Source organism: Protopterus annectens, chromosome 5.part0 (genome assembly GCF_019279795.1).
Source record: "Protopterus annectens isolate FY-2018-M chromosome 5.part0, PAN1.0, whole genome shotgun sequence".
NCBI lineage: Eukaryota > Metazoa > Chordata > Ceratodontiformes > Protopteridae > Protopterus > Protopterus annectens.
In genome coordinates this window covers 1,214,790,296-1,214,815,763 of record NC_056735.1, presented here as the reverse complement: position 1 = coordinate 1,214,815,763, position 25,468 = coordinate 1,214,790,296, and the positions used below count along the sequence as shown (strand labels likewise).

At 42.0% G+C, this 25,468-nt stretch overlaps 1 protein-coding gene across 1 annotated transcript in view; it reads left to right on the top strand.

Annotated features, from left to right (window-relative positions):
• Positions 1-25,468, top strand: part of NDC80 (NDC80 kinetochore complex component) — a 2,583,329-nt gene that overhangs the window by 667,812 nt on the left and 1,890,049 nt on the right. Inside the window, exon 4 of the mRNA XM_044071081.1 lies at positions 4,889-4,978. Coding sequence (XP_043927016.1) covers positions 4,889-4,978 — 90 coding nt within the window. The remainder of the gene's footprint in view (positions 1-4,888; positions 4,979-25,468) is intronic.

Below are 25,468 nucleotides of genomic sequence, written 5' to 3'. Positions count from 1 at the left end.
CAGAATGAGAGTGCCATAAAACTAAAAATATAAAATTATTAATTTATCCTTACTTCATGCCATCTCATGTCCTGATAGGACTATGCTCAGAAGAATATTTATAAACTTATTCCAGACTAGTTCTAGACGAAGGTTTATGTTGTAATTAACTGGAAGTAATAATAGAACATACATTCTTTTGGAATCCCTATGCTCTGTGGTATTCTGTCATGTCACTGAGCAGTTTTGCCAGGGACCCTGTCCCATCTAGTGAAGTAGATAGGCTGGATTGTCTTAAGATTCTGCAGTTATGTACTTAACAACACTGGATTTCAAGTATCGTCACCCTTTTGAATTGTCACCTGTTATCTTGACAGACTTCACTGATACCCTGAGGCCATGTACTCTTCCTGATATTTGGCGGGGGGGGGGGGTTGTCTTACAATAGTTTGGCCTAATTGAGTTTGTGGAGAAAGGGTGTAGGGGTACGTCCTGGGAGGTAGGTGTGGAGCTCAAGCTGCTTGAGAAGAGCTGATTGCAATGTTGGCAGCTAGCAGTAGACCATTCCTGTTCAGTAAGTTAGACACAGATAGTAAAGATCTATCGTTCATAGGTTCATACTAGCTCACAGATAGTAAAGATCTATCGTTCATAGGTTCATAGGTTCATACTAGGCTGTCTGCCCAAGGGCATTTATAAGCCTAGCCCATAGTTATGTGGCTTTTGCCACCCCTTTAGTTTGAATAAAAACTATGCCTATCATTTTGCTGTGCCTCTGTCAAGCAGTGACACTGAAGTAATCCCTGGGGTATATCTGCGATCTCCCATCCATTGGTCAAGATTCCTCTTGAACAAGGCCAGCGAGGTGCTCTGCCTCACATGTACCGGGATTTTGTTCCACAGCATAGGGAGTCTCTGGGTGATGAATCTGTCCCTCCAAGCACGTTCTATTTATAACCGTGTCAAGGTTTAAGTCTCCCGCCCTTGTGGTTCTGAGGGATCTAGATTTTTTGAGGTGAAGCATATTCATCAAATCTGGGTTTGACATGGCCTTATATGTCAGGCACAGGTCACCTCTGAGCAAGCGGTATGAGACTGAATAGAGCTGGAGTTCTTTCAGTCGGGCAGCATAAGACATATTTTTGAGACCCTTTATCCTTTTGGTGAGGAACTTTTGGGGCCTTTCAAGCTGCAGCAGGTGTCTGGTCAGATACATTCGAGCGGGCATTGTACTCAATCATAGGTCTAATGAGTGATGAGTACAGGGGGATGATGACCTCCCTTGATCTAGATGTGAATCCCTTCATGATCAGGTGGGCGATATAGAAGGTTTTCCTAACTACTTTAGCAACATGAGTGTCAAACGAAAGGCTGCTGTCAACCTGGGTCCCCAGATCCTTGATGACTTTTTCTGTGCTCAGTGGATTGCCACCTATATGGTAGCTAGGGGTAACCTTGTTTTTCCCAAGGGTATGACTATGCATTTTTGGCGTTTAACTTCAGGCCATGGCTCTGGCACCAGTTATCCGTTTCTGTGAGGCCTTTCTGGAGGATATCTGTGTCAGATGTGTTTTCGACTATGGCACCCAGTTTGCAGTCATCTGCAAACTTTGTCAGCCATAACCCTCCTGTGTTTGCTTGTACTTCAGAAAAGTAGATGCCGAACAAGAGTGGACCCAGGACTGAGCCCTGTGGGACACCACTTGTGACAGGCTTTGAGTCTGACATGGCTCCAGCAACTCTGACCCTGTGGGTTCTGTCACTTAGCCAGTTTGCAACCCATCTTGTAATGTATGGGTTTACATTCAAGCTGATGAGTTTTTCGATGATACCTGAGTGGGGTATTGCGTCGAAGGCCTTTGCCAGGTCGAGGTAGGCTGTATGGACTGCCTTTCCCTCATCAATGGCCTTGGTGACTGTTTCGAAAAAGTCAACCAAGTTTAAAAGGCATGATCTGCCTTTGACAAAGCCAAACTGGGTTGGATCCAAAGTCTGCAAGTTCCCTATGTCTTTATTTATGAGTTCCATTATGATCCTCTCCATGGCTTTGCAGATAAGGCTTGTCAAGCTAATGGGGCAGTAATTTCCAGGGTCTGTGGAGGCACCGCCCTTATGAAGTGGGACCAGTCGCCGTGCGCCACTCCTTGGGTACGTATCCTGAGGTGAGGCTAAGATTAAACAGCTGTCCTAACTGTGGGTTTAATTCCTCATTGAGTTCGTGAAGCACACAGCCGGGACACCATCCGTCCCATGGATGCTGTGTTTTTGCCTTAGTGAGGGCAGTTCTCACCTGGGCGTTGGAGATGTTTGGGGGCTACAATCCTCTGGAATAGATATCTCCTTTGGGGAGGGGAGAAGTTTGCACTGAACCTGTCAGCCAGTATGTTGGCAATGTGTGTAGGTTCAGTAATTTTCACATCATTTTGAACTAATTCTGAGCATATCTGGGAGTTTCCTCCTAGGTTTCTAACATAGCTAAAGAAGGCCTTATGATTGTCTTTAGAGTCCTTGGTGATTTTTCTCTCAAAATTTGCCTTGGATGATTTTATGAGAGCTCTTAGTTTTTTACTTATAATGATCAAAGGTGTCTTACCTTTCAAGGATTTTGCTCTATCTTGTAGTAGCTTCCTCCTTTTGTTGTAGAACTTGTTTATGGCTGGGGTCCACCAGACTGGACGCTTGCCTTTGGTACAGAGAGTCTTAGTTTTGTTTGGGATTGCCTGATCCATGCAGTCCTGTAGGTGCTGGTAGAAGGCATTTGTAAGTGATTCAGCGGTTTGAGTAATGTTTACCACTGGCTCAGGGGCCTTAAAGGAGACCACACTAGTTTTTAGAAGTGTGAAATCGGCTTTTGAGAAGTTTTTCACTGTGGTCTTTTTTGCTTCAGGTGGGGGCGGGATGAGGACCTCCAGCGAGATTAGTTTATGATCTGATCTCACCAGTGAGGGTTATACTTCCGGTGTTGAACATTTTGATCCCATGTTCGTGATGATGAGATCAAGTATGTTTTCTCCTCTTGTGGGGATGGTGACTAGTTGTTCCATGGCATTTGAGTTTATGAACTCCAGGAATCTTTGGGTTAGTGTGTTCGGGCTTGAGTAGTGTTCCCAGTCTATATTAGGGTAGTTGAAGTCACCTAGTATGATGGTGTTTGGAGATACATTTATCCCCTCCAATGTTTTCAGGAAGGCCATGTGAGGTTCCTGAGTTTGAGAGGGTGGCCTGTAACATGCTACAAATTGCAGAGCAGTCTTGCCTATGGTTAATTGCACCTGGATGGTCTCCGATGCTTCGTGCATTGCCACCAACCTTGAGGTGTGGGTGTCGTTTATGAATATGGACACCCCCCTTCCTTTCTTGGTGTTGTCCGGATTTTGGGGCCGGAACGCATGATATGAGGTGAAACCTGTTAGAGAGTGGGGTGCTCTCAGGAGCCTTGAACCATGTTTCTGTCACAGCACAGACATCGATGTTCTCCATATTGAGAAGGGCCTCGAGTGCGTGCATCTTGAGATTGAGACTTCTGGCATTGAGCAGCATTACCCTTAGTTTTTTTCCTTTTTGGTGTTCTAGGGTGGTAGGTTTAGAATTTGAGCCTTGCCTAAAAAAGGCACTATGGGGGTGGCAAGAGCCTTTGCCAATATCCGGAAGCCCAGGGGTGACAGGTGCAAGCCGTCCCTTGGGAAGCAGCGTGGCTTGTCCAGCATGTCATCCCAGGCAGACAGACATTGGATCCCCTTTGAATGACACCAGAATTTAAGCCAATTATTAAAGCTGATCATCTTATCACTGTATTGTGGCATCATTCTAGGTGAAGGTAGGATACTGCTCAAGGTCAGGGTCATACCTGCCTGGGCTACATAATCAGAGAGCTCCTCGATGTCCCTTTTCATGTAGTCCAAGGAGGTACATCTCGGGTCGTTGACACCAGCGTGGACAATGACTGAGTCGTACTTGTACCTGCTGTTGAGAGACCTGAGTGCTTGCGTTATGTGGCGGATTCTAGCGCCCGACAGGCAGCTTACTGTGACCTTCTCCTTACTCAGTCTGGTGAGCGGGCCGCCAGTGTGTCTGACTATGGAATCACCAATGACAAGTGTGTCTGGCATTTTGTTTGGCCTTAAGGGCTGTGACTGTTTGACACTCTGACTGTGTGGTCTATGTGTTGCATGTGTTGGGTCGTGAGGTGGTAGTTGTTTGGGTGTCTGCTTTGGTGGCCTCTGCTGTTTTGGTAAATTTTTGATCAGAGCCTCCGAGTATGTCTTTGTGTGAGTATGTGTATGATTTGAAGTTGTGATGGTACCATGTGTGACTGGGTATGTACTGTGTGTGGTTACCTTCTCCTCCTGTCTGGTCTTGCCAGTCCTATGTTGAGAGAGCTCAGCCTCCAGTTTGGCCGTATAGTTGCATCTCTCGCATGTATTTGTGTTTTGTGGGAGAAGGAGAGGATTGTCTGTGTACATGAGGCAATTGTAACATTGCCTCAATATTCCCAGGTTCACCAGTTGAGCTGGACAGACACTAGCAACTGATCCCTGGCAGGTACATAACTGTTAAGTACTTACCATAATGCAGAATCTGTGAGCAGAGCTCCTGCTGCAAGGTGATCTCTCCCCCCATCTTCCTCTCTTATTAGCTTCATGTTCAAAAGATTGGTGTCATCCAAGAACTGGAAAGGCAGAGAGTGGCAAGGCACTGTGGGACTGATAATGAAGATGAGATTTGCAGCCTGGGAGAGTTTCATCAGTCGAATTCTCATTGCCATTGTGTGGGGTCCTGCCTATCAGATAAGAACTGCATTCATAAATTCACTGTTTTGGTAAGTACACATAACTTCTATTAGTGGTATGTCTTACAGATGCAATGCTTTGCATTCAGTTTTGTGAATTTAATTTTCTTTCTTTGTTAGGTATATCATATTGCTAATGACGATGAGTCTGTAGCATTTTCAGATGAAATGGATAGTGAGGAAACAGAAGATGGAATTGTGTTCAATAAGGTAATCCAATTAAATACCTCTAAAAACTTAAGAATTATTTGACCAGGTAATATGTCACACAGTAGTGTGATTCTTTTTTTTTTTTAAGTAAGGCATTACAAGAGCTGACCTGACACTTTCCATGTGTATAGTTAATGTGTATGTAGGTTTAAGGCTCTCATATCTTAAGAATATGCTGCTTTATTTTTTGTAGCCATGCTACTGGTTAAGCTTGTTGAACTATTGGTAACCACGGCAATGGAGAAAACAAGGCGCAGTCTGTTATCTGCAGATTGTAGATAGTCATCCATTGTAATACTGTATGTTCATCATAATGATCATTTGAATCAGGAGTTACGAACATACATGGTCATTGGCCAAATATTGTCCTCAGTCTGCCAGCCTGATGTTCAATAATCTTAAATCCTCATTCATGAGGGACCTTGTAGTCTTGCGTTTCAGCTGTTTAAAGTGAGTTCAGTTGTAAGTGGCTCAGAACCTGAAACTAGCCTCATTTCTTTTTTGCTGCTGAAAATTGTGCTGATCTAGTTCATTTGTCACTACTAAAGCTGTGCCTTAAAGGTTTTCTGCCCAGTCTGTTTAGGACCCTCCAGTGTTGTCTTCATTGACTGAGCTGATGTGCAGACAGATTTGTGGGATCCTGTAGCCCAAGCCTATCTTACAAGAGATCATCACGTGAAACTGCTGGATAGTAAGGAGGAATATGATAGACAGTCATAGTTTGTAGTGTGTAATTTTTTTTAAGTTGGATCCTTTACGTCCAAGCAGTTTGCCCAAGAGGGGCTACCTGTGAAACACTGCTGGTCAGTAAGGTGGATAATGCCAAGTAAGCCTTCTTTCTAGTGTGCAGAAATATAGGTGTGATTACATTGGCCTAACCGTAAAAAGCTCCCTGTGAATAACTTCGCAAGCTTGACCACAACTAACAAAAAAGTGTCTTAGTATAGTACCATCTCAGCAAAAACTGTCAGATCTGAACACTGCTTGGGAACAGACACCTCTAGTTCTCAGACTCAGGGCATGTTTCATTCACAGAATTGTGGGCACATGCACTATACTTTCAGAATGCTAGGACAAGTCACATGCATATAAGTGGGAACCCGTACTGTGCACAGTGCTATTATTTTCACTTATTCACACCCTCCTTCTACCATCTGCTTGCATTTGATCAAGTTACTGATGCCCAAGGTTTACCTCTGAGCAGTGAGTGAACTTTAGTATTCCCCACTGTGTATGACAGACAGGTATGATAATGCAACCCTTTTGTTCCTTGCTTCTGAAGTCTGGACAGCATCTTGTCTGCTTTGTCTACAGTGATGTTACTAGGTGCAGACAGCATCTGATAAGGTATTATTGCAGTATGTGCATTCAGTAATAGGAAAGTCTATGTACTTGGGTATGTTGATTCTTCTGCTTAAGTCCATATTACCCAAGATGTTGCTCATTGCATCATATTCATACCAGATTGTCCACTTAGTTTTATGTAATTCCCATTAACTTCCTTCATGTAATGACTGTTGTAAAATGTTACTGTGCCAGACCAGATCAGGTGACGAAAACAAAAGACTTGTAAATGCAGCCGAAATGGTATAGCTTAGCATCTCTTGAGCATTAAGAGCCTCCATCGGAGAAAAATGCATACTTAGACAAATGAAAGCTTTTCAAAAGCTGAATATTCTAATCTTGTTAAATGTATGCTCTGTATGCACACCAATAAACTGCTGTTGGTTATGACAGCTGTGCAAGCCAGCTTCTTGAAGAAAAACTTATGCTTTGATTTAATACTCATGTATTGAGTTTTCAGATTGTCCCATATGAAGCAGATGGTCTGATTTGTACTATGAAACATACTGTCTAACCAGTAACAAAAAAATAAGGATCACATTTTCTTATCAGAACCAACGTACTGAGAGAGGTAGCGGGAGCCAACACATTCTGGCTAGGCTTTATAAATGCCTTTGGGCAGATAGCCTAGTACCTACCTATGAACCTATGTTTACTTATCACCTGTATGATCTTTGATGAGTTAGTTCCATAGTAAGTAATGACTCTAGTATTAGAAGGTTGTTTATCTGAAATGTGGTAGTCTGCAAAAGCTGACTTTAACTGTGGAAGAATATCATGTGCATCCATTATCTTTTACTGGTTGCAAACAAACCTCTCCTAGTTGTGTGGTTTAACTTCAAATTTATGATCTTTAACTACAAATGCTTCACAATCACATATATTGAGATTTTGATACCTTGTAACAAACTTGTTTCAGGTGACAAGTTGTGACCAGCAACAGACTGATGTCCTTCTGTTCCTATGTTGCAGTATTCATACTGTGGGATTTTCCACCTCAGGTGACCCAATGTCGGCTCCTATACAAAAGCTGAAGCCTGGCTGCTGTAGGTGCATGGGACGTCACACGCAGTGCCATAAACCAGGGACCATAAATATGACGTCTGCACGCACAGACCTCAGAACTTTTCAGCTGCAGACTACGTTACCTAAGACCGCTTCGCTCCTACGACCGAAGACTTCAAAAGATAAGTACTCCATTAGGGTTTTTCTCTCTTACCTTCTCTTGAGCTTGGTTGCTGTAGATTTCCCTTTTTAGCCGATGTCTGAGTAAAAGAGCAAATGTAATTGCGGGCGTCACATACCGCACAAAGACTCTTGTGCATGTTTTGCTTAGGTAAGGAGCACGACCATAAGGCCCGCTCCATTTGTCAGTCTTTCGTGCCAAAGACCCTGTTGAGCCAACTGGCCGCACTAAATTTGTATTTGGAAAATCAAAGATTAAAATGCTTCACTCTCAGGATGGATCCCCGAGTTGGTCGCCCAAGCCGAACAACCAAGGAAAAAGGCCAAGTTTTCCAGCCCTACTCCCCATGCTGCTTGGCCATCAGATGTCCAGCAAACTACTGATATATAGGGGCTGAGGGACACCCGATTACTCCATCAGCTTTGGATCCTCTGGAAAAGGTCATTATTGCAGCCATGGAAAGCATGTCAATGGAGCCAATCCAGATGCCAGCCACAACTGATGAGGGGGAACCATTACTTGGTCGTCTGACTGAGACCTCTCTTGCTCCAGCCCAGGCCTCTGTCTCTAAGGCTACCCCTAAGCCCACGCCAACGAAGAAAAAACAAAAAATTAAACACTTGAGCCCTACGCCTCAAGGAGCTCCAGATTGGCAGTCCTTTGCTAATTCTTTAATGCAGGCCTTTATGCCTCTTAAGCCCACAGTGACACAATTGTGAAATTTGTGTTTGGAATATTGGATATTGTCAAAATTAACCCTTGGGGGGGGGGGGGATTGGAAGAATTTACTAAAGAAAAGAGAAACTCAGTGACAGCCTAAGTTAGCTGCAATGTTTCCACCCAGTCTGAATGAGACTGTTAACATTGCTCCCATGTTGCTGGAAAGAGCTAACCGATTTTAGCCATGTTATCTGTGTGGAATCTGCATGTTCTCCCCGCGGTTGGGTGGGCATTCAAAAGACGTGTGTAAGTGGGCGTGCCTTCGTTTAAGGTTGAACGTCGAGCTGGCACCTCTGCGTTCGTCAAAATCTACTGCCAATCATTAGCGGACCGGAGTTCCGCTGTGGCGACCCCTAACTGGGAAAAGCTGAAAGACAACAACAACATTATTTTAAATATGATATAGTTTTAAACATGATATTTTTATGTATGTGGATTTACATTACATCATTGTAGTAGGTAGAATTTATATGTCTACATGTGAATTTCAGTGGGTTTGTTTGTATGTATTTTAAATTCCAGTGGGTTTGTATGTATTTTAAATACCATGACATGGTTTATTTAATGTTATGTATAAAGCTCTTTGTAATTAATGAGGTTCAATTATGATGTCACTAACGAAGTATTTAAATGGTTCTTTTTTAGTAGGAGGTTGTATTCTGATTAAGTCTCTTACAGGAGATGAAAGCGCTTAATACTAATAAATTATTGGATTTTTGCTCCTTTTCTTGAGTACATTTTCTACAAGGATGGTATTTCAGCTATTTTAGTGACATTTATGTGGTTTTTACTTGGTGTGGTGTTGGTGTTTGTATACTTTTTGCACACCTATACAATCCTTTTTAGAGGCTAAATGGATACTTTGGATGTTTTCAATCTTTCTGCGACTGATGTTACTCAAGCGGCCAAAGCGGAGGTAAAGCAGTTAAGGCTGGAAGTCTCTCAGTTGAAAGGGGAGCTTACCAAATTAATTGAACTTTTTACTCGGAAGGAAAATTGTTCATGCCTAGCCACTGGGCAGTCTTTTATGGGTTTACAGTCCCATGTGCATTCTAATAGCCATGGTTCTATGAGTACTTAGGCATGTACCATTTTAAATCCCCCCCCCCCCAGGTGATTTTAGACCAAACAACAATGCTATTGGCTGTGCGGGTCACATGGGAGTTGATCCGGGACTGCAACAGGAAGCAACTGTGGCTTCTGAGATACGGAGTCACAATTTGGTGAATTCTTCTACTTTTTCCACTTCTCCACTGTCGGACATTAGTTCAAACACACAGGGGTTGTTTAATGGCTCTTATTCAGCTTACGGCGGTCGACCGTTGCAAAGTACTGCTCATTACAACAAAAATGTTGTTGGTTATAGTAATACTGTTAATGGTGGATGTTCTTCGTGTTTCAGTGTTGCAGTCATTACATTTGGGTAATCTGCTGGCAGGTTGCCCTCAGTCAGCCTGATTAACAAAGTCTTGGGTCCTGCGTTGGTTGCTGTCCCTTCTTCCATGATGTCAGGTCGTCAGGGGTATAACACATGCAGCCGATGCCATTACAATAGTCTTTCTTGCCGCGTGGTGCCCGAAGCAGAAGCAGTTCGCAAGTGCCGGTCGGCCGACTCCTGAAATTTTCATTTTAGTTTCAGATCCGAAGTCTTCAACTAAAAAGCTAAGTACCCCGTTGGGGAAACTTTGCATTACTTGTGGGAAGCAAATATCTCATAAGGATTTTCATTTGTACTGTATTCCTTGCCTAGGCCCTGACCACAACATACCTTGCTGTCAGTTCTGTGCTTTATTTAATCAACGCACTATCAAACGTCGGTACATTTTTGTTTCTAAATATTTTGGCTCACGCTTATCCATAAATGTTGTTTAGCAATCCGACTACCGGAATACGTACAAAAAGCAAAGAAAAATACAAAGACAGGTTGTTGAGGACCAAAACTGCAGACGACGCTTTTCCTAAGCCAGTCGCCTATTCGCCAGTATTCAGTGAGGCGCTTCCGCAGCCTCTGATACCCGCTCCTTCTGATTCGCAGGTCTCTACTGAGACCCATTCGGAGTCCGGTATGCCACGAGATGCTTCAATTATGGAACCCGTGGATGCCTCTTCCTTGGATGGGTCCGGAGCCGCTGTGCAGGCACCGGCGTCTGAGGGTGTTTTCAGGCTTACAGATTTGTATATTAGACCAACGCCATCTTCAAAACTAAAGCTAAAATCTTGACCTATGCCTAAAAAAAATGACTCCTAGGCTACATGTGCAGGCCTCTATGCCTAAAAAAACAAATGATCAAAATAGCTGAAGATGTAATTACTCTGATCAGGGGTAGCCAACCCCCCCCCCCCTTTCTAAGAGACCTAGGCAAGATATTGATTATGAATATTCTGAACAGGATTCTATTTCTTCTGACTCTTCTAATGAACAGGAATTGTCTATACTTATGAGGAGTCTGATGCAGAGGATTCCATTCCTTCTGCTTCTCCTCCTGATGATTTTTCTTTTGGGGGAACTTTACATACCGTAAGGGAACACTTCCACTGGGAAAGTCAGGATTTTTCTGAATCTAAAGAGACTTGGGGATTTTTTTCTTCTTCCTCAGCATAGGCCTTTGGCTGTACCTCCTGTTCTAGACCTTGTTGATGTCTTTTCAGAATCTATTATGGCTCCTGATTCTCTGCTCTGGCTCCTTGTAAGCTGGAAAGATACTACAGGGTTCCTGACTCCCACAAATTTATTTTCAAAAATCCTGTTTAAGATCCTGAAACCATTTCTCAGGGTCCCAAGGGCATTAAGGCTTCTACTGCTAAAAATCCTACCCCTTCTGATAAAGATTCTAGGGCGCTGGATAGATGGGGTAAGAAGGTTTACACTTCTGCAACCTTGGCAGTCAGGGCTTTAAACTGTCAATTTCATATGCTAAAATATCAGCAGCATATCATGGGACTGCTTAAACAGAAAATTGTTAATTTCTGACTATGTGGAAAATAAAGATTTACAGGATTTATTGCATTCAGCTGAACAAGTTGGAAACCATACTTAGCAATGTGGTTTTGATTCTTTGAAGGCCACTTGCAGGGCTGCTGTAACTGGGTCTGTGCTAAGAAGGCATGCTTGGCTCAGAGAGCAAAATCTGCCTGATCATGTTAAAGCAAAATTCTTTGCTGTTCCTTTACAATAGGACAGTCTCTTTGGTAAGAAGGCTGAAGAAGTTCTAAAAAAGATGGAAGATGAAGCTAAATCTATGCAAACTGTGAAAGATTTCTTACAAGTACAACATCCAAGATTTGGTAGACACTGGCCTACTAAGAACTGGTCTTTTCCAGTTCCTTCGAGAGCCACTCAAGTCAAACCCAGACATTCCAAAGGCACCAGGTTTCAGTCCCAAAGGGCTTTCGGAGCAAAACAATGGGGTGCCTCCTCTTCCAAATCTGGAAACAACAAGACACCTCCCTATGGTAAGCAGTCTCAATGACTTCCCTCTACACTTACCAAGCACTTACCTTTTAGCCGCCCCTTTGGCGGGAAAACTGGCTCTTCATCCAAAAAACTGGCAACTTAGAACCCAGGACAAATGGGTTTTAAATATATTGTCCCAGGGATACAGATTTCATTTCCACACATTGCCAATTCCAAACCTGCCCCCAAATCGGTGGGCAGAGGCCCAGAAACAAGTACTTTCCCTCATGAGCAATGGGGGCTGTTAAAGTAGTACCAGAAGAGGAAAAGGGACAAGGTTTCTATTAAAGACTTTTCCTGGTATCTAGAAAAGACAAATCTTGGCGTCCAATTCTGGACTTACCTACTCTAAACACCTTTCTGGACATTCCAAATTCAAGATGCTGACTCTTCACCAGTTACTTCCTTTGCTAGGCAAAGATGCCTGGTTGGCAACTCTAGATTTAAGAGGCTTACCTGCATATCCCAATTAGGGAATCTTGCAGAAGATACCTCTGCTTCAAAGCAGGCTATTTGCATTACCAGTTCTTTGCACTGCCCTTTGGCTTATGTACTGCGCCCCGGGTCTTTACAAAGTACCTGGCTCTAGTAATTGCATTTTGCAGGCAAAGAAATATTCAGATATATCCATACCTGGACAATTGTCTAATTCAGGCAGAAAACAAGGACATTCTTCTAAAACATTTGGTGTTTGTAAAAAGGGTTCTAACTTGTCTAAGGCACACTATAAACGAAAAGAAATCACAACTGGTTCCCTCTCAAAAAATTACATTCCTGGGTGCAAGCTTGAATACAACTGCCCAGATGACTTTCATTATGCCAGAGAAGTAAATTCATTTGGTGACTTACTTCAAACAGGTGGCCACAAAAACCCTGCTTTCTGCAAGGCAAATACTGCAAACCTTGGGGTTCATGGCCTCCTGCATTCTTCTAATTCCATATGCAAGACTGCATATGAGGAAACTTCATTGGTATTTAAAAAGTCTATGGAGTCAGCATTTTCACAGCCTGGAAACCATGCTTCCTATCATACCTTGCCTGCGCCTAGAGTTCCTATGGTGGGCAGAGGCCTGCCACCAGAACAGTGGACTGCCATTCACACCACCCCCTGCTGCCCAAACCCTAACTACAGACACATCAGACTATGCATGGGGTGCTCATCTGGCAGGGAAGTGCATTCAGGGAAAATGGTGCCCAAATCAAATGCACCTTCACATAAATCAAAAAGAAATGCTAGCTGTACAGAATGCACCAACAGCCTTCAAGGACTACCTTCATCCAGGACAATTACTGATGAAGATGGACTACACCACAGTTATGTGGTACATAAACAAGCAGGGGTGTACACACTCCTACCCCTTTTGCAGACTAGCCATGGTATTGTGGAACACGGCCTTGACCTACCAAGTACAACTACGAGCTGAATTTCTGCCAGGAAAACTGAATACTCTGAAGCCGAACTAAGCAGAAATCTCATGGACCCACACGAATGGAAGCTGGAACCACGGATTTTCAACATGTTGACTCGCAAATGGGGGAGCCCAGATATAGGTCTTTTTGCCTCACCCCAGAACTATCAGTTGGACAAATTTTGCACAAGATCTCATCACAAAAAAGCCTGTAAAGTGATTGCTCTGTCCTTTCCCCCTCTGCTTCTGCTCTCCAAAGTTCTACTAAAAGTCAAACAGGACAAACCAAGAATGATTTTGATTGCTCCAGACTGGCCTCGCCAAAACTGGTACCCACTCCTGCGCAGTGTCACACCTTCCACATTGGCACCTGCCTCAGACACCTTACTTACTGTCTCAGCAGAACAACCAAACTCTGCACACTCAGCTCCAAACTTTGTATCTTGCAGCATGGCTAATCACCTAAATTCACCCTTAACATCCCTCAGCGAACCTGTGATGGATGTCATTTTGGAGGCGAGAAGACCTAGTACTAGAAAATCTTATGCTGACAAATGGAAAAGATTCTGTGCCTGGAATCAGTCTCAAGGGATAAGCACAGCAGTGCCCAACATTCCTCAGATTTTACAATACTTAACTGAGATGCTTTACAAGTGCCTGTCCTTTTCTTCATTGAAAATCCATGCCTCAGCCATTTCCGCTCATTACAACACAGAACCTCCCCTCTTCTCTCATCCACTGCTAAAGCAGTATCTCAGAGGGGCCAAAAACGCAAGACCACCCAGGAGCGCTCCAACCCCTGCTTGGGACCTTAATTTTGTATTCGAGAAACTTACTCTCCCTCCATTCGAGCCATCTGCAACTGCAGACTTAAAATTTCACTCCTGGAAAACAGCTTTCCTTTTAGCAGTCACTTCAGCAAGAAGGATTTCCGAATTACAGGCTCTTATGGCAGTGGAGCCTTTCATCATTTTTCATGCGAACAGGGTATCTCTCAGAATCAACCCATCTTTCATGACTAAGGTGGCATCCAATGTGGCTCTTAATCAGACAATTCATTTGCCAGCTTTCTTTCCCAATCCACAGAACAAGGGGGAGTGGATTCTGCATTCATTGGATATGCACAGGCAACTTAGATTTTACTTACAGGACTAAATCTCAAAGAAAATCTGAGCAGCTGCTGGTAGCATTAGCAGCAGGGGCAGAGGGAAAGGCTATTTCAAAGCAAACCATTTCCAAATGGATAAGCTTTGTATTTGTTTTTGCTATAAGCACCATGGGAAAACTATCCCCCAGGGGATTAGATCCCATTCCACCAGGGCTGCATCTACTTCAACAGCCTTTCTCAGAGGTGTTCCTACCAGGGACATTCTAGAAGCTGCTACCTGGAGCTCAGTTCATACTTTCACCAAACATTACCATTTACCACTTTTCTCTAAATCCAGAGCTGGCTTTGCCACTGCTGTCCTGCAGGGCCTTATAGCTGGTCCTAATGCTGTATAATTCCCTCCACCCAACCATAGCTTTGGGAATCTACCCAAATGTAATGACTGCAACAGTGAAACACTGAGAACATAGTACAGTTGTGTACACTTACCATAAAAGTAGATGTTCGAGTGTATTCACTGTTGCAGTCCTGGTTACCCTCCCTCTGGCCCCCTATTTTTCTCTGGCTATACCTCTACTTTCTTTTACTATGCTTAAAAGCTCTTTTGGTGTGTTTGCTTTTGGGTTGGAGGTATATTTTGTATGTTTATACTTTTATAATCCTCCCAACTTCCTCAACTCTACTTCCAACATCCCTAATAACTGTCCCTTCATGTTCCAGCTCAAACCAGTTTCCACAATGTTTATAAAAAATTCTTATCCAAACTAAAGCCATGCTCTAATGCCCCTGACAACATTCCCCCCTCCTTCCTCAAATGCGCAGCCAAATGTATTGCTCTCCCAATTAGTATCCTGTTCAACCGATCCTTAAGAGTCATACGTACCCAAACTTTGGCGTTCAGCCTACATTCTTCCTCTTCACAAAGGAGGTAAAAACACAACCATTTCTAACTTCCGCCCCATTGCCCTACTCTCTCCAATATCTAAAATTCTAGAAAAATGCGTCCACCACCAACTTTTACCCTACTTAACTCAGAATTAGTTACTTACACCCACCCTGCACGGCTTCTGTCCCGGCCACAGCACCATAACTGCCCTACTATCCTTCCTAGAAACTGTTAATCAAGCCCGAGATTCTGGACTTCTTGTATCAACTGTTCTGCTAGATCTTTCTAAAGCCTTTGACACCATCTCCCATACACATCTTCTCTTTCATCTCACCAACCTTAATCTCTCCCCTAACACTCTATCCTGGTTTTCCAGTTACCTTTCTGACAGATCTCAGGCTGTCAGATGGAAGGACTCTACCTCTTCCTTCTTGCCTACACCTACCGGCGTTCCTCAGGAATCCATCCTTGGCCCCATGCTTTTCAACATCTTAATAAGTAACCTTCACACTGTCCTGCCTGACACTACAGTCATCCAATATGCTGATGACTCTACCTTAGTTTGTGCCGCCTCCAACTTTTCTGAACTTCTGACTAAAACTCAAATAGCTTTTTCCACTACAGGAAACTGGATGCACCAAAACCATCTCTCTCTCAACTCCAATAAATCTAAAATACTAATTTTCCTCCCTACCAAGGCTTCTTCCTTTGACAAAAACTTTCAATGTCCTAAGCCAAACCAACACTCCTATAGAAGTGGTCCCTTCCGCAAAACTCCTTGGCATTACCATTGATGAATGCCTCAAATTCTATCTCCACATACAACAAAACATAAAGAAAACCCACCAAAAGTTAGGTATGCTCTACAGGAATAATCAATTTCTTTCAAACTCCTCTAGGCACACCTTGGCTATCACCTACCTCCTACCCTCTCTACTTCATGGTGCCCCTCTTCTAACTACTCTGTCAGCTTCCAACACCTCAAAACTTGAAGCTTGCTATAATAAGATCTCTAAATTTGCCACTAAATCCAAAACCTCTACTCACCACTGCCTTACCCTACAATCTCTGAACTGGTTAGAACTCCCTAACCACCTTGACTATCTCCAACTAACAACCGCTCACAAACTAATATTTTACCTAGATAAATACCCAGCCTTATCTGACATCCTTCCCCCTTACATCCCAAACTGATCTCTGAGATCTGAACACCAAAACCTAATCTCCATTCACAAACCTAAACAATCCCGCTGGCCAGTTTCTGCTCTCCTCCTCTCTTGGTAGAAAATGGAACTCCCTCCCTCCATCACTTAGGACCATACCTAACACGGAATCCTTTAGGACCCAACTTTTCTCACACCTATCCTCCAAATGGAAATGTCCTTGCTTTCACCCTATATAAATTCCAGGGATTTTCTCCACTAAGCCCTCTATACTCTGGCACCAATGTACTATCTACTCTTATTTCATTTCTATTTTCCGCCAAAATGGTTTTAGCTGACTTTCAGTTGACTGTAAGTATGTAAATACTGTAAATATGTAATTACCTAAGCCAAAATAAAAAAATAAAAAAAAACTCTTACTATGTATACTCTGCATTTCACAGCTTCTTGACTGCCTTGTACATTGTATTTTTATCACTTGCATTATGTAACCTTGATTGTACTGCCTATACTCTTCATTTCACATCTTCTTAACTGTTTTTGAAATTGTATTATTATCTCTTGCATTATATAACCTTGATTGTACTGCCTTTGGAGCTTTTCTCCCCAGTCCTTCACTGAAAATGGGTACTTCGTGTCCCAGTGGACTTCCCCGGTAATCAAACTAAAATAAATAAATAAAATTTGCTCCCCATTTGGGGGACACCTGACATCTGGGGCAAGAAAAATTGATGTAATGGCATCGGCGGCATGTTTTTACCCCAAACGACCTGACATCATGGAAGAAGGGACAGCAACCAATGCATGACCCAAGACTTTGTTAATCAGGCCGACTGAGAGCAACCTGCCAGCAGATTACCCAAATGTAATGACTGCAACAGTGAATACACTCGAACATCTACATTTATGGTAAGTGTACACAACTGTACTTTCTGGCACCTTGCAAAGGCGGGGAAACTAGGTATCAGGTCATGTGGATGCAAATGCTAAATTCTCCACCATATTGAGTAAACAGTTTAACTTTTCAGGGGATGGTGCAGTTCCAGTAGAGCGTTTTAGTGAAAATGAAGGGACTGAAGCATGTTCCCTCAAGGACTTGATTTATCGGCTTGAAAAGAGACTGTTTAAACTCAACTTTACAGATGGATATTGCATATTTGAATCAGTGTGTTAGTTTAAAAATTATACCACAAGGGTTAAGACTTTATAAATTTCCCTTTGGTATAATGCACAATGAAGAAATTGTTGATGGTTTTGTGCAGTTTTTTGATGAAATAGGGTTGAATTTACTTAGAAATATTGTTTCACTCTGAAAAGCAAAAGGATGTGATAGCTAAAGAGGTAGATGTTTTGGATAATAAAATTAAAAGATTTGTTTTTCAGTAAAATGCTATGCATCTCAAAGTACTTGATAAGGTGGAAAGGAGATGTCATAATATTTTTCAAAAGAAAAAACGCAAGTTGGATAGGGACCAGAAAAATTATTTAAACAAACAGGTCTGTCCTATTAAACAATTAATTTACAACAAACATGTTCCTTATGGGGAAGAAGTTAGAAATTCTAATACTTATAGTGAAGTGGTTATAAGAGTTAAGACTTGGAACATGGATGGAGAAATGGGGAAGGGGGAATAGGATTTTCCAGTAGTCAGGTGCCCGGAGAGGCTAGCACAGCATTACACAGAAAAGGGGGGGAATACAACAAGAGTTGCTACCCTCCGAGGAAGAATGCATACCCCAGTGGGAACAGATACAGGAATTAGCAAACACAGGACAGTTGTGAAAACAAAGGATGGGTTTACCATATATAATTTCACAGATAGACATATTACTGATGATTATTTCAACTTATTTTCCAAGGGAATTAAGTTAATTCCTTCTTCCAAGGGTGAATTAGTGGAAAATATTCTTGCATTAAAGATGTATATTAGGAAATTACATTTTGAAATTATTTTTGGTAATAAGGAAAATGAAAATATAGTGAGTTCTAACAAACCTATTTCTTTACCTAAAAAAGAAGTACCTATAATCCACCCCTGCACCATTTAGAAACATATGAAAAGCTTGTCTTGGAAGATATTTATGGCATGGCTCAAGGTTACAATAGGAGACAGGGTAATTTAACAGAGGGGGAGAATATAACCTCCTGTTGGATTTAAGAAAAGACAAACAGATTTGTGTCATGATTCCAGACAAAGGGGGAGAGGGGTAGTGCTATACAAAAGTGTAGAGTATTTGAATGAGATGCAGAATATACTTTTTGATGAGACTACCCATTTGGGTGTTTCTAGACATCAAATTGATATTTCCTATTCTAGGATTGATTCATATCTTGAGGAATATCTGCTGGATGGAAGAAGTGATGTTGAGTTTTATGATTTTTTTGTATAGAAGGGATCTTGTGATACCATTTTTTTTTTCTTCGATATACCCAAGATTCATAAAAATGTTTTAAAACCACCATTTAGACCCATCATGGTAGCCAGGGTCTCCAAAATTCATTCTTTGGCTATGTTAATAGATTCCTGTGTACAACCTGTGGTTGACAAGACCCCCCCCCCCATTTAGTAAAGGATTCTTGGGAATTTTTGGGTTTAATAAAAAGAGTTATGGATGGAGAACATCATTTTTTTTTTAACAATAGATGTTAAGGATTTGTTCACCAGTATTCCCAAGGGGGAGGGTCTTATGCTGTTTGAACAGGTGTTATTTCAGGAATCCAAACTGGAACATGGCATGGGTACACTGATCTGTGAGATGAGCATTGTCCTAGACAATTTTTTATGGTTTGAGGGAGAGTACTATCAACAGATCAGGGGTGCTTCTATAGGGGCAGTGTGTTCACCTGTGTATGCTTACTTGGTTTTTCTGGTTTGGGAGAATCAGTATGTATTAAATTGCCCTTTTTGGGGTAGTGTCAAGTTGTATGTACGTTATTTGGACGACAGTTTTATCCTCTGGGAGGGCAGTGAGTCTGAGATTCCCAAGTTTATTCAGTACTTGAATTCCAGTACAGATTTTTTGGATTTCACATAACAGTATGACACCAAAGGTATAAATTTACTTGGATACCTATATTCCCTAAGGAATTGATGTGTTTACGTTAAAAATATATAGAAAGGGTACTTTTTGCAATGCATGTTTGCATTTTCAAAGTAACCACCCCATGGGACAAAAGAGAATTATTGTCAAGGTTCAGGCTATCAGAGTGGCCTGTATGACTTCACATTTGGAGGACTTGGGCCCTGAATTGGAAAAGGTTTCCAGCATGTTCTAAGATAGAGGATACCCCAAATGTTTAGTAGAAGAAATTTTGAATGAAGTATATGTGAAATGGGGTGTTTTTTTATAAACTACTCCTGGGGGTGGGTTTCACTACAAGTGTGAAGCATTCCAGGGATGGTCTTATTTATTTATTTATTGCAGTTTGTTTACCAGGATAGTCCATTGGGCCAGAATGAACCCGTTTTCAATGGAGTCCTGGGGAGAAAAGCTCCAAACAATCAAGATTACAGTAGGTTGTGAATGATAATTATACAAATGTAAAAAATATGAAAGATAATCATACAATTTAAAAAACAATTCAAGCAAACAATAACAAATAGTACACAAAAGTTACAAACTAATACAAAGTAGTGATTGAAACTAACAGATACAAACTAAAAAAGGAATAGTGCAAGTAAATATTTAGAAGTCATTTTGTCCTAGGATTCAAACAGTTAAATGAGCAGCATCATATAGTCATGCAAATATCATAATAATATTCATGCAGATATCATAATAAGAATGGATGAGTTAAGAGTAATGAAACAGAGAAATGCTGATGTAATCAGGGGAAGTAAGGAAGATGTGAAATGCCAGTGCTAGTTATGTGGGATGGGAGCAAGAGCATTCCCAGAGGGGATACTAGATGAGAATGAAGAGATTTTTTAAAAGTAAAACGGTTAGAGCTGATACGAATGGATGGTGGCAGGGAGTTCCAGAGGCGAGCCAGACCATAGGATAGAAGATTTTTGCCTGGGGGACAAGTTGATTTCTTCAGATCAAAAAGTTTGAAAAAACGTGTGTATTGCAGTATAACTGGAACACCAATAATATATAAAAGTGATGGAATCTAACTGGAATATTTTCAGAGCCAACAGGAAAATTTTTAATAAATTGGGAGAGAAACCAATGTTCACTAACAGGTTGGATCTAAACCTGAAAAAACTTTTTGGAATGAAAATTGATAGGATTGATGTGTTGTGTTTAGACACTAGACCATGCGGGATGTGTGCACAATGCCCACATATTAGCAAGCAAAGTAGTATGGTCTTGAACAATAACTTGAAAAGTAAAATTATATTTAAGAAGGGAAATTGTAATACCACTGGATTGGTTTACTTGGCAGTATGTGGGTCATGTTCTCGCTATTATGTGGGAAAAACAGAATGTATGCTAAAAAAGAGTTTTTGAGCACAACAATGATGTAAAAAAATCATAAATTAACTAGTGCTTTGTACAATCATTCCCTTACTTGTGCAGGGTTTGTAAAATTTGTATTTGGAGTATTGGATATTGTCAAAATGAACCCTAGGGGTGGGGATTGGAAGAATTTACTCAAAAGAAACTCAGTGGCAGCCTAAGGTAGCTGCAATGTTTCCACCCAGTCTGAATGAGACGGTTTCCATTGCTCCCATGTTGTTGGAGAGAGCCAATAGATTTTAGCCATATTATTATTTTAAATATGATATAATTTTAAACATGATGTATTTGTGTGTGGATTTACATTGCATCATTTTATTAGGTAGAATTTATATGCCTATGTGAATTTCAGTGGGGTTTTTTGTATGTATTTTAAATTCCATGACATGGTTTCTTTAATGTTATGTATAAAACTATTTGTAATTAATGAGGTTCAAGTATGATGTCACTAAATGAAAGTATTTAAATGGTTCTTTTTTAGTAGGAGGTTGTATTCTGATGAAGTCTCTTACAGGAGATGAAAGTGCTTAATACTAATAAATTATTGGATTTTTACTCTTTTTTTTTTTTTTTTCCTGAGTACATTTTCTACAAGGATAGTATTCCAGCTATTTTAGTGACATTTATGTGGTTTAAACCAAAAAGAATTCCTTTCCCTCCAAAAAATCAACTTCATCTATTCCCTCTCATTTTGAAAGAACTCCTGACTCTAGGAACTATAGAACCAGTTCCCTCAGGACAGGAAGACAGGGTTTCTTTTCACAGTGCCCAAAAGGATGCCCCTTGGAGGCCAATCCTAGACTTATCTGATCTGAACCTATTCCTAAAGGTTCCTTTTTTCTGGATGATCTTTCTTCAAACTGTCCTACCCCTCATCCCCTCCCAAGCCTTCATGGTCACTTGCGACCTAAAGAATGCTTACCTGCACATTCCTGTCATACCCTCCCACAGGAAGTTTCTGCACTTCTCTGGCCACTCTTCACACTTTCAGTTTACAACCTTGCCCTGTGGCTTGTCTACGGCTCCCAGAGTTTTTACAAAGTGCTTGGCCCCAGCCATTGCCTGTTGAAGAACCAAGGGAGTACAAATCTACCCTTATCTGGGCAACATTCTCATTCTGGCAGAATCAGATTACACCCTACTTAACCCATCTCAAGTTCACCATGTCTCTCCTTCACAATTTGATATTCACAGTAAACCAGCAGTAATCCTCTCCTCCTAAACAGGACAAAATTTTCGTAGGCTGCAGGATCACAACAGACTGGATGAGATCCTTTCTCCCACCAGACAAAGTGCAGTCTCTCTCCACCCATTTCCAAAACCTACTTTCAGAATCTTCTCTATCTGCAAGTCAGTTTCTGCAAGTTCTAGGTCTCATGGCAGCCACTATTCCCATGCTCCCATCAGCAAGGATGCACATAGGTTCATAGGTGTGTACTAGGGTAATGGCCCTGGCGCCTTTATAAGCCTAGCCCAAGAAGATTCCCTGGCATCATGCCTCCCAAACTTAGTTTCCAATGCCCCTGTCAAGCAAAGCCACTGAAGTGGTCCCCGGGGTGAACTTCCTATTGCACTCATCAAGATTCCTCTTAGAGGGCCAGTGAAGTGCTTTGCTTGATGTGAATGAGAAGTTTGTACCAGAGTATGGGAAGTCTCTGGGTTAGGAACCTGTCCCTCCAGCATGTTCTGTTTATCGTGGTAATGAGGTTAAGGACCCTGGAGTGTGTGGCATGGAGGGACTGGCATTTCTTTAAGTGTTGCATATCTAGCAGCTCTGGATCAGACGTAGCCTTTTAGGTCAAGCAGAGATCGCCTTTAAGTAGGTGATAAGAGAGTATAGCTGGAATTTTTTTGAGTCTGTCTGTATAGGGCATGTGTCTAAGGCCTAAGATCCTCTTAGCGAGGTATTTTTATGGCCTTTCCAGTTGTAGTTGCCTAGTGAGGTACATACCAAATGAGGCGTTGTATTCTATAATAGGTCTAATGAGGGACGAGTAGAGAAGGATTATGACCTCTTTCTTCCTGGATGCGAAACCTTTTGTAATGAGATGCGCCACATAGAAGGACTTTGACTACAGTGGCAATGTGGTTATCAAAGGAGAGATTGCTGTCAACCTGTATCTCCAAGTCTCTTATCACACTGGTGTTTAGTGGACTACCGCCTGTGTGGTAGTTCATGGGCACCGAATTTTTCCCAAAGGGAATGACCGTGCACTTTTTGGCATTGAGCTTAAGGCCATGGTTCTGTCACCAGTCACTGGTGTCAGTGAGGCTTTTTTGTAGAATGTCTGCATCAGTTGGAGAATCAGTAATGGCTCCCAGTTTGCAATCATTTGCAAATTTGGTCAGCCAGAGTCCCTTTGTGTTGGCTTGAACTTCAGAGAAGTAGATGCAAAACAGGAGAGGGCCTAGAACCGATCCCTGTTGGATACCAGTTGTAACTGGTTGGTAGTCTGAATTGGAGTCTGCTACTTTCACAGAGTGGGTTCTATCAGTGAGCCAGTTGGCAGCCCATCTTATTACATTAGGGGGTTATGCCTAGTTTAGTGAGTCTATCTATGATTCCTGATTGAGGGATGGTGTCGAAGGCCTTGGCAAGATCTAGATAGGATGTGTGAACTACCTTGCCCTCATCCACAGCTCTGGTGACATACTCAAAGAAGTCTTTCAGGTTGAGTAGGGATGATCTACCTTTCACAAACCCATACTGCGTGGGGTACAGAGTTTGGAGATTCCCGCTGTCCTTATTTATAAGGTCCATGATAATGCGCTCCATAGCCTTACTTATCAGATTCGTCCGGCTAATGGGGAAGTAGTTCCCAGGGTCTGTAGTCGCTCCCCCTTTGTGGAGTGGGATAAACATAGCAGTGCACCATTTGGTAGGAACAAAGCCTGAAATGAGGCTGTGATTGAACAGGGTACTCAAGTGTGGTGTCAGTTCACTTTGTAATTCATGTAGAACACAGCCAGCGATATTATCAGGTCCCATGGAAGTTGTATTCTTGGATTTGGACAATGCGGTTTTTACCCGTGTAATCCTGATAATAGTGACTTGGCATTCTTTAGGTATTGTGATAGGCCCTTTAGGGGGTGAAAAGGGGGTAAAGTTCACTCTGAACCTGTCAGCCAATATATTGGGAATATCAGTTGGTTCTTTATATGCATTGCCATTGTGTTGGAACTCCGAGCAGATCTAAGTATTGCCTTGTAGATTCTTGACATAACTATAAAATGCCTTGTGGTTGTCTTTAGAATCATTTTGTTTTCATAGCTAGCTGTAGAGGATATGATGATTGATCTCAGTTTTTCCAGACTTGGGACTTAACCCTTTTCAGCAACAGTTTTTTCCTTCCATTGTAGAGTTTGTTTATGGTGGGAGACCACCAGATTGGCTTTTTTTTTTTTTTTTTTTTTTTTTGGAGGAGAGCATCTTGGTTCTGTTTGATATGGCCCATTCCATGCACTTGTGTATGTGCTCATACAGTGCATTGGTGTATGACTCAGCAGTCATGCACCTATTTTCCATATGCATGGGCATCGTGAAGTTGGCCTCCTCTGTTTTTAGAAGCCCAAAATTGGCTTTGAAAAAGTTTTTTTATGGTGGTTTCCTTTGGCGGGGTGAGGGTGATATGTGGATATCCATGGTGATTAGCTTGCGGTCAGATCTGACTAGGGAGGAGTTGATTACTGGTGTAGAGCAACTGTCACCCATGTTAGTAATGACTAGGTCAAGGATGATATTCATGTTTCACTGTTGCAGTCATCACATTTGGGTTATCTGCTTGCAGTAGCCCTCAGTCGGCCTCATTAACAAAGTCTTGGGTCCTGCATCAGTTGCTCTGTCTTCTTCCATGACTTCAGGTAGTCAGGGGTATAAAACATGCAGCCAACGCCATTACATCAGTCTTTCTTGCCATGCGGTGCCCGAAGCAGTTCGCAATTGCCAGTTGGCTGACTTTTAAATTTTCGTTTTCGAGTTTCAGAACCGAAGTCTTCAACTAAAAGCTAAGTACCCTGTTGGAGAAACTTTTTGTTGCTCAACTGATGTCAGTAAAAGTAAATAATTGCATTACTTGTGGAAAGCAAATACCTTAAACATTTTCATTCATATTGTATTTCTTGCCTAGGCCCTGACCACAACGTACTTTGCTGTCAGTTTTGTGCCTTATTTAAACCACAAACTAGCCGCTGTTCGTATATTTACGCTTCTAAATATTTTGGTGCTCGGTTTAATTATCCCGATATGTCTTCAGTAAGCCATCTGACTACTGACATTCCAAAAAAACACAAAGATAGAGACAGGCCGCCAAGGTCCAAAGCCGCCAACGATGCTTCTCCTAAGCCAGTTACCAGGTCACTGGTACTCAGTGAGGCGCTTTCGCAGCCCCTGATACCTGCTACTTCAGATTTGCAGGCCTCTGCTGAGACCCATTTTGGAGTATGCTGCGAGATGCTTCAACTGTGGAACCTGCAGATGTCTCTACCTTGGATGGATTCAAAGCCGCTGTGCAGACACCGGCTTCTGAGGGTGTATTCAGACCTCCTGACTTGCGTATTAAACAGTCGCCATTTTTTTCTTCAAGGCCTAAAACTCGAAACATGCCTAGAAAACTGATGCCCAGACCGCATGGCCAGGCCTCTTTGCCTAAAAAACAAATTATAAGAATGGCTGAAGGCCTTATTACTTTAATCAGGGGGAAGCCAACCTTTCCCCCTAAGAGACCTAGGACTGAGTTTGCTTATGATACTTCTGACC